Raw genomic sequence first — 19,275 nt, forward strand, 5'->3', positions numbered from 1 at the left:
TGGATCACGGGGCAACATTGGTCAAGAGAAATGTGGATGAAGTTGTGAGGGGCAAGAAAGGTCTCTGTACTACAATTATGGCGAAAGCCAGATTGGTACTAATGAACGACATTACATTTCTCAACATGTTGGACAAGTTGGAGAACCTAGTTTTTCAGGAAGCTTAGACATAAATGGGAAATTGGAAACGGGGTGGAAACTTGTAGGACGAGAAGAGTCAAGATGGGGTTTTTTTGAAGAGAGGATGGACAAGTGCATGCTTCCACAAGGAGGGTACAGTGCCTGTAGTGAAAGAACTACTAAGAGGAAGGAGATGAGGAGTAAGTTGATTTGAAAGATGTTTAAATAACCGTGTAGGCCATGGGGCAGCAGAAGAGGAGGAGGGATTGAGGGAGACCAGAACTTATCCATAAGAACTGATGGCTGATTGAAGGAGGACCAGGTAGAAGAGGGGCAGAGGAAAGGGGAATAAAAACAGTAGCGGAAGTAGGGAGAGATGAAAAAAAACAACAGATGAATGTGGTGGAGTGTGAGGCGTATCTGGGGGTCGTGAGAATGGGGAGCAGAGAGGGGGAAGACAAAACAGGAATGGAGTCAGATGAGTCTTTAGTCAGCAGGGAGGGGTGGGGAAGGAATAGGGATAGAATTGGGAGCATCTGCAAGGGAGGTAAGAATAGAGGCAGAGGAGAAAGAGGGAGGGGGCTGGGCAGGTTGAAGTGACCAATAGAGTGAGGAAACTTTCACTTGCCAGGCAGTTGAGAGGGTGTCAAGTGGCAGAATTAGAAGGGTCATGATCAGGGAGAACACTAGACTATGGAGCTACTCTATGAAGAATGCAAAAGACTGACTGGTTTATTGAGGGACTGGGAGATTTGTCATAAAAATCCCATTTAGCTGCCCGAATGACAACACAAATGACTTTGAAAGAGGACATGATTCATGGCAGAGCCAAGTTTGCACCATTTATGTGTCGCTGACTTCAATTGAGGATAGTATAGGTTAGGATTGTGTAGCTGTTCTATCCTTCTGCCCATGGAGAACACCTGTTACAAGTGTTTGACACTGGGCAAGCAAGATCACAAACAGCCACACGTGGAAACTCCAAAGCTGAGAGTTGCATCAGGTGTTATAGAAAAATATACAACTTGATAAGAATGGAGGAGGAGGAGGTTAGTTGACGTTCATAAACGGTAGCTGAATTTATTACAGCATTTGCAAAGGAACGGTTAGATAATAAAGGTTGATCAATACAGTAATGCTTTGCAAAAGTGAGAGGAGAGGTCCATGTAGCTGCTTGGCAAATGCCCATAAGGGAATCAGAATGTAAGTGTGCCGATGTTGTAGACATGGCCCTGAGTTTGAGAAGTAACTCTTGGAGGGTTTGAAATAGAATTTAAACAATAACAATAGGTAATACAGTCATCTACCCAATTAGCTAGTTATCTTAGATAAAGGTAATCCTGGATTGTTTGGATTAATAGAGAGAAACAGCTGTGATGGATAACCTGGTTGTTCAGTTGTTTGTAGATAGATTTTTAAGACTCTACCACAGTCCCAAGGGTGTAGGTCAATTTGATGATGATTGGAGTGCGGAGAAGAAAAAAAAACGTAGGTAAAGTTATTGGTTGATTAAAGTGAAAAATAGAGACAACTTTAGGGGGAAATTTAGAATGTGTCAGTAACGCTACTCTGGTAGGATTTGTAGATACGGAGGATAATGAACAAGTGCTTTTTTTTTTTTTTTTTTGCTGATTTGTTTTGCCAAAGTAATTGCACTTAGGAACAGAGTCCTCAGGAGAGAAGTTTGAAAAGGTGAGGTTTTTGAAAGGAATCTTCTAATATAATAAAACGCACCGTGAACGTTCTAATGAGGACAACGTTCTGAAGTCACTAAAACACTCCCCCCTGAAGGGTTCGTGGCGTTCGTGGTGTGAAGCCACCCCAGCCGTCTCTGCCCCGCCCTCGCGTCAAACGTCATGACGTCGAGGGCGGGGAAAACACACGGATCGCGAGGGCAGAAAAAAAAACAAACTGATCGCACCCACGCACGGTGCGGTTCCGGCAGCGCAGCGTCAGGGAAGGAGGTGGCGCTCCCGACGTCTCTAGCCTTCCCTTCGCTGTGTTCCGCCTTCTTCAATGATGACGTCAGAAGAAGGCGGAACACAGCGAAGGGAAGTCGGAAACGCCGCCTCCTTCCCTGACGCTGCGCTGCCGGAACCGCCACCACGGAGGTAAATAAAAAAAACAAAAGAAAAGGGATGTTGAGGGGGGGAATAGAAGAGGGTGGGCAGCAAAGTTGAACACTGGGAGCAGGAGGGCAGGGGAAAAACGACAGCATGGATGCGAAGAGGGGGGGGGGGAAGAAGAGGGCGGGCCAGGCTGGGACATGGGACAGAGAGGAGCATGGATGCGAGGGGGGGTTATGGAAGGAAGAGAGGGGAATTACAGAAAAAGGAAGAATGGAGGGGGCAGGGGACAGAGGAGCATGGATGGGCATGGATTGGGAGGGCAGGACTCAGGGAGAGGGGAATTGCTGGATAGGGATGAATGGAGGGGACAGATGGCCATGGATGGATATGGATTGCAGAGCAGGCCTCAGGCAGAGAGGGGAAATGCTGGATAGGGAAAAATGGAGGGGCCAGGTGACAGATGAGCATGGATTGGAAGGGCAGGACTCAGGGAGAGGGGAATTGCTGGATAGGGATGAATGGAGGGCACAGATGGGCATGGATGCATATGGATTGCAGAGCAGGCCTCAGGCAGAGAGGGGAATTGCTGGATAGGGAAAAATGGAGGGGCCAGGTGACAAAGGAGCATGGATTGGAAGGGCAGGACTCAGGGAGAGGGGAATTGCTGGATAGGGATGAATGGAGGGGACAGATGGCCATGGATGGATATGGATTGCAGAGCAGGCCTCAGGCAGAGAGGGGAAATGCTGGATAGGGAAAAATGGAGGGGCCAGGTGACAGATGAGCATGGATTGGAAGGGCAGGACTCAGGGAGAGGGGAATTGCTGGATAGGGATGAATGGAGGGCACAGATGGGCATGGATGCATATGGATTGCAGAGCAGGCCTCAGGCAGAGAGGGGAAATGCTGGATAGGGAAAAATGGAGGGGCCAGGTGACAGATGAGCATGGATTGGAAGGGCAGGACTCAGGGAGAGGGGAATTGCTGGATAGGGATGAATGGAGGGCACAGATGGGCATGGATGCATATGGATTGCAGAGCAGGCCTCAGGCAGAGAGGGGAATTGCTGGATAGGGAAAAATGGAGGGGCCAGGTGACAAAGGAGCATGGATTGGAAGGGCAGGACTCAGGGAGAGGGGAATTGCTGGATAGGGATGAATGGAGGGGACAGATGGCCATGGATGGATATGGATTGCAGAGCAGGCCTCAGGCAGAGAGGGGAAATGCTGGATAGGGAAAAATGGAGGGGCCAGGTGACAGATGAGCATGGATGGGCATGGATTGGAAGGGCAGGACTCAGGGAGAGGGGAATTGCTGGATAGGGATGAATGGAGGGCACAGATGGGCATGGATGCATATGGATTGCAGGGCAGGCCTCAGGCAGAGAGGGGAATTGCTGGATAGGGATGAATGGAGGGGCCAGGTGACAGAGGAGCATGGATTGGAAGGGCATGACTCAGGGAAAGGGGAATTGCTGGATAGGGATGAATGGAGGGGACAGATGGCCATGGATGGATATGGATTGCAGAGCAGGCCTCAGGCAGAGAGGGGAAATGCTGGATAGGGAAAAATGGAGGGGCCAGGTGACAAAGGAGCATGGATTGGAAGGGCAGGACTCAGGGAGAGGGGAATTGCTGGATAGGGATGAATGGAGGGCACAGGTGGGCATGGATGGATATGGATTGCAGGGCAGGCCTCAGGCAGAGAGGGGAAATGCTGGATAGGGAAAAATGGAGGGGTCAGGTGATGGATGGGCATGGATTGGAAGGGCAGGACTCAGGGAGAGGGGAATTGCTGGATAGGGATGAATGGAGGGCACAGATGGGCATGGATGCATATGGATTGCAGGGCAGGCCTCAGGCAGAGAGGGGAATTGCTGGATAGGGATGAATGGAGGGGCCAGGTGACAGAGGAGCATGGATTGGAAGGGCAGGACTCAGGGAGAGGGGAATTGCTGGATAGGGATGAATGGAGGGGACAGATGGCCATGGATGGATATGGATTGCAGAGCAGGCCTCAGGCAGAGAGGGGAAATGCTGGATAGGGAAAAATGGAGGGGCCAGGTGACAAAGGAGCATGGATTGGAAGGGCAGGTCTCAGGGAGAGGGGAATTGCTGGATAGGGATGAATGGAGGGCACAGATGGGCATGGATGGATATGGATTGCAGGGCAGGCCTCAGGCAGAGAGGGGAAATGCTGGATAGGGAAAAATGGAGGGGCCAGGTGACAGATGAGCATGGATGGGCATGGATTGGGAGGGCAGGGCTCAGGGAGATAGGGGAATTGCTGGAAAAGGATGAATGGAGGGGGCAGGGGACAGATGGCCATGGATTGGGAGGGCACGGCTCACACTCTCTCTCTCATATACAATGTCTTTCTGACTCTCACTCTCACACACTCTGTCTCACACTGTATCACATTCACTCTCTATGTGCCACACAGTCACTCACATACTCGCTTGGTCTCATACACTCACTCTCACAGAGAATCTGTGTCTCACACACTCTCTCTCGCCCACACACACACACACTCTCTCACACAGTGTCTCACATACACACTTGCACACACTCTCATTCTCACACACACACTCTCTCACAAACACACTCACACCCAGACTCACTCTCTCTCTCACACACTCACACTTTCACTCTGACTCTCAAACAGTCACTCTCACATACACTCTCCCAAACATACACACTCCAAGGAAAACCTTGCTAGCGCCCGTTTCATTTGTGTCAGAAACGGGCCTTTTTTACTAGTTGTTAACAATTGCAATACAAGATTTACTACTACTACTGCTACTACTTATTTCTATAGCGCTACAAGAGGAATGGGGGGTTTGAGAGAAGGTTTTATATTGAGTAGGCCTCTAGAAACAATGGGATGTTAAGTGAGGGATCGAGAAGCAATTTCTTCATGAAAAGATGAGATTGCACTGAGATGAGCTTGGATGGAGTCTGAGAGGTGCAGGAGGTATTGTAATAAAGTGGCAGTCGGACACGTGAAGAGGTCTTGAGATATCAAAGAGCACCCATTTGAAAAATGTTTCCACTGAAAGGCATAAACTTTCCTCATGGATGGATTTCTGGATCCCAGAATGACAGATTCAACTGCTGATAAAGGATTTGAACGGTCACTGCTTAGTTTCTAGGCTCTGAGAGCTAGTGAGTGAATGTTCTGGTGAAATATGGTTCCATGATTCTGAGTCATTAGATATTGTAATAGTCGTAGATGGTAAGGAGGAAGTTGGTTCAATTGAAGTAGAAGGGAGAGCCAAGGTTGGCGAGGCCAATAGGGAGCGATGAAATTACTTGAGCTTTGTCTTGAGATATTTTGAGAAGAGTTTCTGATATTAGAGGAATTGGTGGATATGTGTAAAGAACGTCTGTTGTCCAAGGTATGGCAAATGTGTTCTTGGCCAATCTGAGCCCGCAAAAAGGTGGGAAAATGTGGGATACAAATGCAATAAATAAATAAAAATAAATAAATCTTGGCAGGATGACATGAGCAGAACGTTTTGCACTTGGCATTGAGATCCGTTGCAAAAGATCTATGTTAGGAACATCAAACCTTTGTGTAATACGATGGAAAATATTGGGGCCTAGAGACCATTCGTGAGGTTGGAGATGGCGACTGAGAGTCTGTTAAAATGTTTTGGGTTCCAGGAAGGTAGACAGCTGTTAGAAAGATGTTGTGAGTCTGTATGAATTTCAAAAAGTACAAAGACTTTGAAAGGAATTATCGCAAATTTGGCAAGAGTATAAAATCGATTTACGTTTACCCGTTCTGTAGCACTCAGGATTTTGTAGACCTTTATCATATCCCCCGTCAGCTGTCTGTTTTCCAAGCTGAAGAACCCTGACCTCTTTAGCCTTTCCTCATACGAGAGGCATTCCATCCCCTTTATCATTTTGGTTGCTCTCCTTTGAGCCTTTTCTAATTCTGCTATATTTTTTTTAAATTACAGCAACCAGATTGAACACAGTACTCAAAGTATCGCACACTTATGCAATATTCTAGTAGTTTCCCTTTGTTCAGATGTACAAAAAGCTAAAAGTGTAAGTTCCATGTTCTTGTTCTGTTTTCACAAGATATGCTGTTAACTTTTCAGAAAATGTCCAAATGTTTAGCATTTGCACAGGATACATGTCACACACTGAAAGTTGCAAAATTGCTTAATTCACTCTCTTCTATTTCTCTACTCCTATCTTTAACTAATGGTACTTCTCTCTGGATATTGGGATCCGATTCTCATAAATGTTTTCTCTAAAACTGAGTTATTACCTCATCCTAGTGACAACCCTCTGCTTCTGCTAGGACGTGGAAATCATGCTTGGATCAGGATTTAAAGCAGAACGTCTACGAGTCAATCTACGACTTGTTATCAATCGCCTGAAACTCCTGGAGAAAAAGAAAAGTGAGTAACAGGGGTACTGGGAAGAGACTGCATGGGGACATGCGGTACCAGGGATCAGAAGAGAGCAGTGCATCTGCTCGCAAGGTAGCGTTGGGCTGTGATTAATTATGAGGGTGACAGGATCCTTGGATGGGCTGGTAGACATTTTGTTGGAGTTGGAAGGAAGGTTCCTGGTGGTATTGCACCCGGGTGTCCCTAGTGCGAGGGCAGCCTTCCTCGGGGAAGACTATTTTGGTCATCTGCCATCGATTGGTAAGTTACTGTGGTGTCTCTTGTGAGATCTTGAAAGCTGGGTGCTGTGATGACAGCGGTAACAGATACACAAGTATGCCACGGCACACTAGTGAGGAAGACTGTGGTTGTCCAGCTGCACAGGGTCCCTCTTCCATTTTCCCATGTATGTGTCATGTTTATAAAAGAAGTATAGGAGAATGTTTCTGTGTTTTATTGGATTTCTGTGTCGGGGAAGGGAGAAAGCAGGTCCCATGGTAGATACAGGACTTTTTTCCAATACTCAGCAAGCGAGCTCCACTAGTCATATGATTTTGATCCTCAGCCCGAATGAAAGGAGGGAGGGACAAAATTCCCTGGGCCCGGTCTCATCACCGGCAGGCTTCTTCCTGCCTGCTTCCAGGTCTGTGCTCTCCTGGACCCGGATGATTCAATTTAACGTGATAGTGCGTTACTGCAATCATCCAGGTCCTGAGTCCTGGCACGGACAGGAGCAGCGCAGGAGAGGACAGAGCGAGGGAGCAGACAGGTGTGGGGGTGGCCCAGGTTGGGGGGGGGGGGGGGGGGGGGGGGCGCGTGTGGCAGCCCAGTCCTGTCCCGGGCCCGGCTGTGTTTCTCAGTGGCTCTGAAATGCTGTACTTTAGAGCTTGGATACCATCCTGTAACATGTTAACAAGCCTGAGTGGACACTAGGATTAGCCTTGTGGCGGGTGCTGCCAGCCACAGCTCAGGCCTTGCTTTAACTTGCACAGGTTCCCCTACATTTAGACAAAAACCTGCCTGCAGACTAGGAGAATCTCAGTATCACCACAGTTTATAGAAAAACTCCCAAAAATCAAATAAAAAAAATAGTACTGTGGATTATTGATTAGTCAGAAGCAGGGCTAACAAACTAGAAAGTTTATTAACAGTTGGCAAACGACTAACAAGTAGAATAACAGATTGCTGTTTAGACATGTCTTACTGTACTTAACCAGCACCCTGGGAGCTTCAGGAGAGACTTCCTGGGGGAAGAGGGGTGGTGGTTGGGAGGCGAGAATAGGGGAGGGCAGACTTATACAGTCTGTACCAGAGTCGCTGATGGGAGGCGGGACTGGTGGTTGGGAGGCGGGAAATACTGCTGGGCAGACTTATATGGTCTGTGCCCTGAAAAGGACAGGTACAAATTCAAGGTAAGGTATACACATATGAGTTTATCTTGGGCAGACTAGATGGACCGTGCAGGTCTTTTTCTGCCGTCATCTACTATGTTACTATGTTTTCCTTCGCTGGGGTGTGTAGAGCTGGGCAGGACCCTGTTTCCTCTGTTCTCCCAAGCCAGGGGCTGCCTAAAGGACCAATCTGGGTACAGAGCAGAGATTTTCAACCATTTTTCATCTCTCTGCACACTTATACAGTACTAAAATTGTCAAGGGACACCCCCACATATGGTCCAGCATTTTTACCTTCTCTTCCTTCCACCTCCACAGAAATCGTCCAGCATCTCTTCTTTCTGTCCCCTTGTCTATCTTGACCCCTCCCCCCATGTACCTTTTAAGCTTTTTCTTGTCTCTAGTGGTCAGTGGCAGGGAGCAACGATTCATACAGCCTGTTCACACCAACCCTGGAGCCTTGTATCCTCTCGTCTATGTGGAAGCAGGAAGTTACATCAGAATGAAGGCTCCTGGGTTGGCACGAGCAGGCTGTATGAATCCGCTGCTGCTTGCCACCGACCACCAGAGACAAGAAAACTTACTCCATTCTGGCACAAATGAAACTGGCCCAACTCCTGTGGCATACTGGTAGCTTTTTAACCAATGATATTGCATCATGCTACAGTCTTATGGGATAGGGGGAAATATGCAATCCAAGCTTCACTTAAGTGTTGCAAGGATCAGAACATCACTGAAAGACTATAGATCAGACTGCTTTCTGGCTGTCAGTTCAAGGAGTGGAAGAGAGGAAATTTCACTGGGGAAGCAAAAGGTCTCGGTGCACATAAACCTCTGTTTCACCACAAACACCAAGAATATTTACCGTGTTTCCCCGAAAATAAGACACTGTCTTATATTAATTTTTGCCCCCAAAAATGCGCTAGGTCTTATTTTCAGGGGCTGTCTTATTTTTCGGGGTTGGATCGGGGTTGGCCCGCCCGCCCTCTGTCGCTCCCGGAACTAACCTTAAACGCATCCTTTCACCTTCGCAGCAGCAGGGCAGGCCACTCCTTCCTTCCGTGTCCCGCCCTCGCCTGACGTAACGTCCACGAGGGCGGGGCACAGAAGGAAGGCGAGGTCTGCCCTGCTGCTGCTTGCTGCGAAGGTGAAAGAAGGCGTTCAAGGTTAGTTCCGGGAGTGACGGAGGGTGGGTGGAGGGGGGGCCCGGCGACCTCGGGTGGGGGGCGACCCGGGGGTGGCCTTTTCCGGCTCTCGGCGGCCCTGCTTTCAAACAAAAATTTGCTAGGTCTTACTTTCGGGGGAGGCCTTATATCTACCAATTCAGGAAAACCTCTACTAGGTCTTATTTTCGGGAGATGTCTTACTTTCGGGGAAACAGGGTACTTGTGCAGCCTGGGAAATTCCCAGTTCTGCTCTGGGTTTTGGAATGGTCTGAAAAAGAGGTGTGTTCGAGGTGGTCCTGTGTGATTGAGGAGCTAGATGTATTGGGGAGGTGTGGGGTCCCAGGCTGCCCTTGCAGAAGGAAAGCCAAGTGTTTTGTGAGCAGAGGATGGGAGCTCAGCATTTGAGGGTGTTGGGGGTGAGTAGGTTTTGAAACATGGAGTTGCAAGTTATGCTTTGCTTTTTACCATAGCTGAGTTGGCCCAGAAGGCAAGGAAGGAGATTGCAGATTATTTGTCAACGGGGAAAGATGAACGGGCTCGGATCCGTGTGGAGCACATCATCCGTGAGGATTACCTGGTGGAGGCAATGGAAATCCTGGAGCTGTACTGTGATCTGCTGCTGGCTCGATTTGGCTTGATTCAGTCCATGAAGTAAGATCTTTAGTATCGGGGGAGACTAAGGTGGGGGAAGGGCTTGTTTTCAGAGTGTCTGATTTCTGACTTTGTGCTCTTCAGAGAAATGGATCCTGGGTTGGGCGAAGCAGTATCGACCTTGATTTGGGCAGCACCTCGATTGCAGGCTGAAGTGGCTGAGCTGAGAATAGTGAGTAGTTGATTCCTTCGCAGGGGTTGAGTGACAGAAATGAGTGTTTTGCAGTAAGTTTGCTCATTAACTTTTGTCCCATTCTCCTGCTCTTCTCTCTTCAGCCTCTAATTACTGTAGCATTAGATAACTGGATAGATTGAGGACTAAAAAATACCTTTTGTTCTTTTCATCCTTGGGATCAACTAATATTTCACTTAAAGCGCATGTTTAACTCTCTTGGAATGGTTCACCTGTATTTCTTTAGAGTTGAACCAAATTATTTATCATTTCAGAAAAATTTGAAACCTTTTATTATTTGATAAATATTGACTTATTTACATAATTTTTTAATGAGTTACTGTTTATCCCAAAATAAGAGACCAACACAAAAACTGGGAAGAAAGCGGTTAATAAGCTCTGTGTTGTATTGTAAACAAATGGACTGCAGCCTTTACATTACCCAACAGTGCTCTGTACTTAGTAATCGGTAATTCAATGGTGAGAGAAATTCCTTCCTATCTCCAAGTCTATGATGAGAGGGGACTGGTGAAATGGAGGAAACGCTGCCACTTCTGATCTTTCTGAGAGCTGCAGGTAATACTGGTGTGTGTCTCTCGACAACTACAGCTCTCGGCATACCTAGTGTTATAGGAACATCAACCACTAACTTCTACACCTCAATGCTCCAGGGAGCGGCTGCAGCCAAATGCTACTCGTCTTCAGGATACTACTCTACTCTAGTCTCATCCTCCTCGACCTATCTGCTGCTTTTGATACTGTTGATCACACCTTACTCCTTGATACATTATTCTCTCTTGGATTCCGGGGCCCTGTTCTTTCCTGGTTCTCTTCCTATCTCTCCCGATGTACTCTTAGCGTATACTCTGGTGGTTCCTCCTCCACATCTATCCCGCTAACAGTCGGTGTACCCCAAGGATCTGTCCTAGGACCTCTCCTCTTCTCCATCTATACCTCTTCCCTTGGTGCTCTGATCTCATCCCATGGCTTTCAATACCACCTTTACGCTGATGATACCCAGATCTACCTCTCCGCACCGGATATCTCAGCTGAAATCCAGACCAAAGTATCGGCCTGCCTGTCTGACATCGCTGCCTGGATGTCTCGCCGCCACCTGAAACTAAACATGACCAAAACTGAGCTTCTCCTCTTTCCCCCTAAACCTGCCTCTCCTCTCCCCCCCCCCCCCCCCGTTCTCTATTTCGGTAGATAACACTCTCATCCTCCCTGTCTCGTCTGCGCGCAACCTTGGAGTCATCTTTGACTCCGCTCTCTCCTTCTCTGCTCATATTCAGCAGATTGCCAAAACCTGTCGTTTCTTTCTCTATAATATTAATAAAATTCGCCCTTTCCTCTCCGAGGACGATACCAAAACCCTTACCCACACCCTTATCACCTCTCGCCTAGACTACTGCAATTTGCTTCTTGCTGGTCTCCCGCTCAGCCATCTATCTCCTCTTCAATCTGTCCAAAACTCTGCTGCGCGTCTTATATTCCGCCAGAGTCGCTATACTCACGTTAGCCCTCTCCTCAAGTCGCTTCACTGGCTCCCTATCCGCTTCCGCATACAGTTCAAACTTCTCCTTTTGACCTACAAGTGCATCCACTCCGCAGCTCCTCAGTACCTTTCCGCTCTCATCTCTCCCTACACTCCTCCCCGTGAACTCCGTTCGCTGGGTAAATGTCTCCTGTCGTCCCCCTTCTCCCCCACTGCTAACTCCCGGCTCCGTTCCTTCTATCTCGCTGCTCCCTATGCCTGGAATAGACTCCCTGAGCCAGTACGTCAGGCTCAGTCTCTGGCTGTCTTCAAGTCTAGGCTTAAAGCCCACCTCTTTGCTACTGCTTTCGACTCCTAACCATGACTCTCTTACTCAACACCCTCACTTATCACCCCTACCACTGCAATTTCCCCACCCCTAGCTGTCTGTTCGTCTGTCCAATTTAGATTGTAAGCTCTGTTGAGCAGGGACTGTCTTTTCATGTTAATTTACAGCGCTGTGTAAGTCTAGTAGCGCTATAGAAATGTTTAATAGTAGTAGTACTATGATTTAAAGATTAGGTAACTTTGCATTAGTGAACGTTCAGACTGCATTCTTGCTATTCATTCTTTTTTTAGTTTTTAGTGAAATTGATGGATGTTATAGATGTTCTCTGTAAACCTTGGTATTAGGGTCTTCATGATATAAGTAGCACTGCTGACGCTCATGTTTTACATAGTAACATAGTAGTAACATGACGGCAGAAAAAGACCCGCACGGTCCATCTAGTCTGCCCAACAAGATAAACTCATATGTGCTACTTGTGTATATCTGGCCTTTATTTGTATATGCCATTTTCAGGGCACAGACCGTAGAAGTCTTGCCCAGCACTAGCCCCGCCTCACTATGCAGGTAGTGTTACAGTGGTGGAAATAAGTATTTGATCCCTTGCTGATTTTGTAAGTTTGCCCACTGACAAAGACATGAGCAGCCCATAATTGAAGGGTAGGTTATTGGTAACAGTGAGAGATAGCACATCACAAATTAAATCCGGAAAATCACATTGTGGAAAGTATATGAATTTATTTGCATTCTGCAGAGGGAAATAAGTATTTGATCCCCCACCAACCAGTAAGAGATCTGGCCCCTACAGACCAGGTAGATGCTCCAAATCAACTCGTTACCTGCATGACAGACAGCTGTCGGCAATGGTCACCTGTATGAAAGACACCTGTCCACAGACTCAGTGAATCAGTCAGACTCTAACCTCTACAAAATGGCCAAGAGCAAGGAGCTGTCTAAGGATGTCAGGGACAAGATCATACACCTGCACAAGGCTGGAATGGGCTACAAAACCATCAGTAAGATGCTGGGCGAGAAGGAGACAACTGTTGGTGCCATAGTAAGAAAATGGAAGAAGTACAAAATGACTGTCAATCGACAAAGATCTGGGGCTCCACGCAAAATCTCACCTCGTGGGGTATCCTTGATCATGAGGAAGGTTAGAAATCAGCCTACAACTACAAGGGGGGAACTTGTCAATGATCTCAAGGCAGCTGGGACCACTGTCACCACGAAAACCATTGGTAACACATTACGACATAACGGATTGCAATCCTGCAGTGCCCGCAAGGTCCCCCTGCTCCGGAAGGCACATGTGACGGCCCGTCTGAAGTTTGCCAGTGAACACCTGGATGATGCCGAGAGTGATTGGGAGAAGGTGCTGTGGTCAGATGAGACAAAAATTGAGCTCTTTGGCATGAACTCAACTCGCCGTGTTTGGAGGAAGAGAAATGCTGCCTATGACCCAAAGAACACCGTCCCCACTGTCAAGCATGGAGGTGGAAATGTTATGTTTTGGGGGTGTTTCTTTGCTAAGGGCACAGGACTACTTCACCGCATCAATGGGAGAATGGATGGGGCCATGTACCGTACAATTCTGAGTGACAACCTCCTTCCCTCCGCCAGGGCCTTAAAAATGGGTCGTGGCTGGGTCTTCCAGCACGACAATGACCCAAAACATACAGCCAAGGCAACAAAGGAGTGGCTCAGGAAGAAGCACATTAGTTAAATAGTAGTAGTAGGGTCATGGAGTGGCCTAGCCAGTCACCAGACCTTAATCCCATTGAAAACTTATGGAGGGAGCTGAAGCTGCGAGTTGCCAAGCGACAGCCCAGAACTCTTAATGATTTAGAGATGATCTGCAAAGAGGAGTGGACCAAAATTCCTCCTGACATGTGTGCAAACCTCATCATCAACTACAGAAGACGTCTGACCGCTGTGCTTGCCAACAAGGGTTTTGCCACCAAGTATTAGGTCTTGTTTGCCAGAGGGATTAAATACTTATTTCCCTCTGCAGAATGCAAATAAATTCATATACTTTCCACAATGTGATTTTCCGGATTTAATTTGTGATGTGCTATCTCTCACTGTTACCAATAACCTACCCTTCAATTATGGGCTGCTCATGTCTTTGTCAGTGGGCAAACTTACAAAATCAGCAAGGGATCAAATACTTATTTCCACCACTGTAGGTCAGAGCCAGGGCAGTTCAGAACTTGTCTGGTTATAGCACATTCAGGGCCAGATGCTATATACAGGTGCCGCGAGAGAACTTACCAAGTCGCAAACATCGACTGATGCACAAAGGGAATCAGATGCACAGATTCCCCTTAGCGCATTGGTCGTTGTTTGCGACTGAGAGATGTCAAATGCATTTGACATCTGACACTAGACCACCAAGGAGATTTTTGAGATGTGCGGGGGTGTTCAAGAGGGGGTCCACAGGAGTCCAGTGCACTCTCTCTCTCGAGTGTGTTCCCCACCCCCTGCACAACTCTTAAAAAAAAAAGCAAAAAACACTGGTGGTGGTCTAGTTACCCCCACCCCTTCCCTCCTAGAAAAGTTCCTGGGGAGGGGTCTGGTGGACCCCTCCCGTCCCCTAGTGGCATGGTTGGTGGTCCGACTCTCACCCGACCTGACCAGCGTGGATCCCCTGGTGGCCATTAATAGCCCAGGTTTTTTTCTTTATGGTACATAAGTAATGCCACACTGGGAAAAGATCAAGGGTCCATCGAGCCCAGCATCCTGTCCACGACAGCGGCCAATCCAGGCCAAGGGCACCTGGCGAGCTTCCCAAACGTACAAACATTCTATACATGTTATTCCCGGAATTGTGGATTTTTCCCAAGTCCATTTAGTAGTGGTTTATGGACTTGTCCTTTAGGAAACTGTCTAACCCCTTTTTAAACTCTGCCAAGCTAACCGCCTTCACCACATTCTCCGGCAACGAATTCCAGAGTTTAATTACGTGTTGGGTGAAGAAAAATTTTCTCCGATTTGTTTTAAATTTACTACACTGTAGTTTCATCGCATGCCCCCTAGTCCTAGTATTTTTGGAAAGCGTGAACAGACGCTTCACCTCCACCTGTTCCACTCCACTCATTATTTTATATACCTCTATCATGTCTCCCCTCAGCCGTCTCTTCTCCAAGCTGAAAAGCCCTAGCCTCCTTAGTCTTTCTTCATAGGGAAGTCGTCCCATCCCCGCTGCACCTTTTCCAATTCCACTATATCTTTCTTGAGATGCGGCGACCAGGATGCACCAGGCAGAGGCTGTGCTCCGCCATTTTGAAAGCGGTTGCAGAGGCGTGGGCCACTTACCTCCTACATCAAGGTAAGAGGAGGGGTGTTGGGGGGGGGCGTAGAGTCCCGCTAGACCATCGGGGCTATCAGTGGCCATCAAGACTGAATCTGCTGATTTGGTGTATTCTAGTATGAGATTGTTCTCATATTTGTAGGTTCAGAAAAAGTGCCATTCTGATTGCTAAAGGATGTGAGACATTGTTGAGCAGGTTTATATGAGATCGCAGTGTAAATCTCCAAGGTAGTCTCAGGAAATGCCTTTATGGATGTGCTTAGAGGTGGAAGCAACGAGTACTGGAATTCAAAGGAAAGGCTGGGGAAATCAATGGGGTCTCTAGTACTTCATTAAGAAGAGAATTGGGCAGGCTAAGCCAGTTAGGTTTTCAGTACATTCACAGTGACTAAGCTTGAGATGTATTTGCATGAAACTGGAGATGCAGTGAGTTGATATTTAAAACAACTGGATACCTAAGAAACTTGTGTTCAGCTAACATTTGGCATCTGACTTTTAGGTTGAAAATAGACACCTACATTTTAAGAGTTGCTCCTAGAACTAGAAGAAAAAATCCTAAGTTTTTAGATCATCTGAATATCTGCCACAGTGTATGCAAACGTTATCTGGATATCCTGAAAATCTGACTGGTTATTGTGTCCCAAGGGCAGTTTACGATCCCTCTAGCGTTCATTAGTGTCTGTGCATTGCACAAGTAAATCTCAAATGAACCCCGCCTGCTTCCCAACAGCTTCAACAGTCTTTTGTTCTCTTGTCTCTTAGCAGAATGACCTGTGTGGGGATTTGATATTTGAGGATAAGCTGCTGAAAATAAACCTTTTCCCATGTGTCCATGTGGGGCTTATTGAAGGTCTTATAACCTATAACTTTTATTCCTTGTCTGTGCCTTGTTGAATGCTTTCAACGTGCAGCCGGCATTGGCTTTAACTGTTTTTGGCATTGCTCACTTTCGGCTTACTCTGTTCTGATGTGCCAAAATTTATTTCTGTTTAATGTTCTTGACTCCACTGTTCAGTCTGGCTACAACTGTAAAGGTTTTCAGGGGCAGAAAATGTAGAGCAAGGACAGTGCTGGCCAAACTTCTACGGTTTATGTCTTGAAAATAGCTGAAGAGTAGTAAATCACCGGGACCTGATGGTATTCATCCCAGAGTATTAATAGAACTAAAAAATGAACTTGCGGAGCTACTGTTAGAAATATGCAATCTGTCCCTAAAATCGAGTGTAGTACCGGAAGACTGGAGGGTAGCCAATGTTACTCCGATTTTTAAGAAGGGTTCCAGAGGAGATCCGGGAAATTATAGACCGGTGAGTCTGACGTCGGTGCCGGGCAAGATGGTGGAGGCTATTATTAAGAATAAAATTGCAGAGCATATACAAAAACATGGACTGATGAGACAAAGTCAGCACGGATTTAGTGAAGGGAAGTCTTGCCTCACCAATCTAATGCATTTTTTTTGAGGGGGTAAGCAAACATGTGGACAATGGGGAGCCGGTTGATATTGTATATCTGGATTTTCAGAAGGCGTTTGACAAAGTGCCGCACGAAAGACTCCTGAAGAAATTGCAGAGTCATGGAATCGGAGGTAGGGTATTATTATGGATTAAGAACTGGTTGAAAGATGGGAAGCAGAGAGTAGGATTGCGTGGCCAGTATTCTCAGTGGAGGAGGGTAGTTAGTGGGGTCCCGCAGGGGTCTGTGCTGGGTCCGTTGCTTTTTAATGTATTTATAAATGACCTAGAGATGGGAATAACTAGTGAGGTAATTAAATTCGCCGATGACACAAAATTATTCAGGGTCGTCAAGTCGCAGGAGGAATGTGAACGATTACAGGAGGACATTGCGAGACTGGGAGATTGGGCGTGCAAGTGGCAGATGAAGTTCAATGTTGACAAGTGCAAAGTGATGCATGTGGGTAAGAGGAACCCGAATTATAGCTACGTCTTGCAAGGTTCCGCGTTAGGAGTTACGGATCAAGAAAGGGATCTGGGTGTCGTCGTCGATGATACGCTGAAACCTTCTGCTCAGTGTGCTGCTGCGGCTAGGAAAGCGAATAGAATGTTGGGTGTTATTAGGAAGGGTATGGAGTCCAGGTGTGCGGATGTTATAATGCCGTTGTATCGCTCCATGGTGCGACCGCACCTGGAGTATTGTGTTCAGTACTGGTCTCCGTATCTCAAAAAAGATATAGTAGAATTGGAAAAGGTACAGCGAAGGGCGACGAAAATGATAGTGGGGATGGGACGACTTTCCTATGAAGAGAGGCTGAGAAGGCTAGGGCTTTTTAGCTTGGAGAAGAGACGGCTGAGGGGAGATATGATAGAAGTGTATAAAATAATGAGTGGAATGGATCGGGTGGATGTGAAGCGACTGTTCACGCTATCCAAAAATACTAGGACTAGAGGGCATGAGTTGAAGCTACAGTGTGGTAAATTTAAAACGAATCGGAGAAAATTTTTCTTCACCCAACGTGTAATTAGACTCTGGAATTCGTTGCCGGAGAACGTGGTACGGGCGGTTAGCTTGACGGAGTTTAAAAAGGGGTTAGATAGATTCCTAAAGGACAAGTCCATAGACCGCTATTAAATGGACTTGGAAAAATTCCGCATTTTTAGGTATAACTTGTCTGGAATGTTTTTACGTTTGGGGAGCGTGCCAGGTGCCCTTGACCTGGATTGGCCACTGTCGGTGACAGGATGCTGGGCTAGATGGACCTTTGGTCTTTCCCAGTATGGCACTACTTATGTACTTATGTAAGGGCAATTCAAGATCAGGAATACATATGAAGTATCATATACCGAATGTAATGAGTTTATCTTGTTGGGCAGACTGGATGGACCTACCAGGTCTTTATCTGCCGTCATCTACTATGTTACTGTGTGTAGCCAGGGCAATATGATACATTTATAAGGGCCCCTGGGAAAATTTCTGTAACTATTGGTTTGCTTATTTATTTATTTATTTGGTCCTCTTTAGGTTGCTGATCAGCTGTGTGCTAAGTACAGCAAAGAGTATGGCAAACTGTGCAGGACAAATCAGATTGGAACTGTCAATGACCGGGTAAGAGCTCATTCTCACGGACTGTTTAGTATCCCAGAAAAGGACAAATTGTAGTAGCAGAGGGCACATCGGTGTGGCTGAAAGCCTACTTTCCAGTTCTGTAATATGTCTTCGGGTTGCAGATACAGAAGCAAGAGACTTTAATACAGCCATTACAAGGAAGAGAGGTGCCCTCCAGTTGCAGTCTAGGCCATTCCATTTGAGGGCCCTCCATTCATCTATTTCAGGACTTTGTGTGAATTATTGTCCCTCTTTTATTGGGTATCGTCTGGTCTAGATTTGGATTAGAGAGTTGCACGGGGACAGAAATCTAACCTCCATCGTCGCACCCTGCCGCACAGTCTCCTTGACCCTTCTCCCCTTAGAATCCAAATTCTATAAGCAGTGAAAATGCTGGGTAAAAATATCACAAATGCATTTTCTTCCGTACTCTGCTTTATTGAAATTGTATATGTTTTTTTTTTTAATTTTGTATTTAGCAAACATCCATGAGCAGCATGTCCCTCTCTCCACTCCCTTTTATTCCATATGCTCTATTCCCCGTTTTCCCTCCCCCCCCCCCCGTGTATGTTTCTCTTACCAATCTTTTTTTCCAGCCCCCTCCCTCCTTGCACCTACATTTCATCCACTTTTTTGAGCCCCCTCCACCCACTACTCCATCCACCTCACCTGATCTACCCTCTCCTCCAGGACTGAGTCAGGGTTCTCACCACGAATGTACTTCAGTGCACCCTGGTGGACTAGTGACCTCTTCGGGGCAGGAAAGATCCCCACTCTTTCCTTCCCGCTGCTTCTGCTTCTTTAAAATGGCTGCTGAAACGTCAACAGTGGCCTTGCAAGGCTTCCATGGAAAAACGCTAGTTCGCCTATAGCGCAGCTGAGTCAACAGGGTCCTTAGAGTCTTAGGATCCCATTTACTAATATAATATTATATTTCTTAGAGTTTATTAACCGCCATTAGGAAGAGATTTACCCAAGGCAGTGCACAGCAAATCTAGCTTGTCACAAACAACTCGCTTAGTATCAACAAGATAACAGTAATAAAATGACCAACTGTCTGCATAATACACAGAGCAATGAGGTAAACTCAGAACAAGGCAAA

The 19,275-nt window shown here is 46.9% G+C and overlaps 1 protein-coding gene across 4 annotated transcripts in view; it reads left to right on the forward strand.

The window, feature by feature from the left end:
* IST1 (IST1 factor associated with ESCRT-III) overlaps nucleotides 1-19,275 on the forward strand; it is a 58,259-nt gene that overhangs the window by 20,468 nt on the left and 18,516 nt on the right. For 2 of the 4 annotated variants that reach the window (XM_030192782.1, XM_030192785.1), the window contains exons 1-5: nucleotides 2,190-2,231; nucleotides 6,484-6,606; nucleotides 9,625-9,805; nucleotides 9,890-9,977; nucleotides 18,090-18,173. In XM_030192782.1, the coding sequence (XP_030048642.1) occupies nucleotides 6,519-6,606; nucleotides 9,625-9,805; nucleotides 9,890-9,977; nucleotides 18,090-18,173 (441 nt within the window). In that variant the 5' untranslated portion in view covers nucleotides 2,190-2,231; nucleotides 6,484-6,518. Of the gene's footprint in view, nucleotides 1-2,189; nucleotides 2,232-6,483; nucleotides 6,607-9,624; nucleotides 9,806-9,889; nucleotides 9,978-18,089; nucleotides 18,174-19,275 lie in introns of those variants that run through there. The other 2 variants (XM_030192784.1, XM_030192783.1) reach the window with 2 other exon arrangements.

This window comes from Microcaecilia unicolor, chromosome 2, assembly GCF_901765095.1.
Source record: "Microcaecilia unicolor chromosome 2, aMicUni1.1, whole genome shotgun sequence".
Lineage (NCBI taxonomy): Eukaryota > Metazoa > Chordata > Amphibia > Gymnophiona > Siphonopidae > Microcaecilia > Microcaecilia unicolor.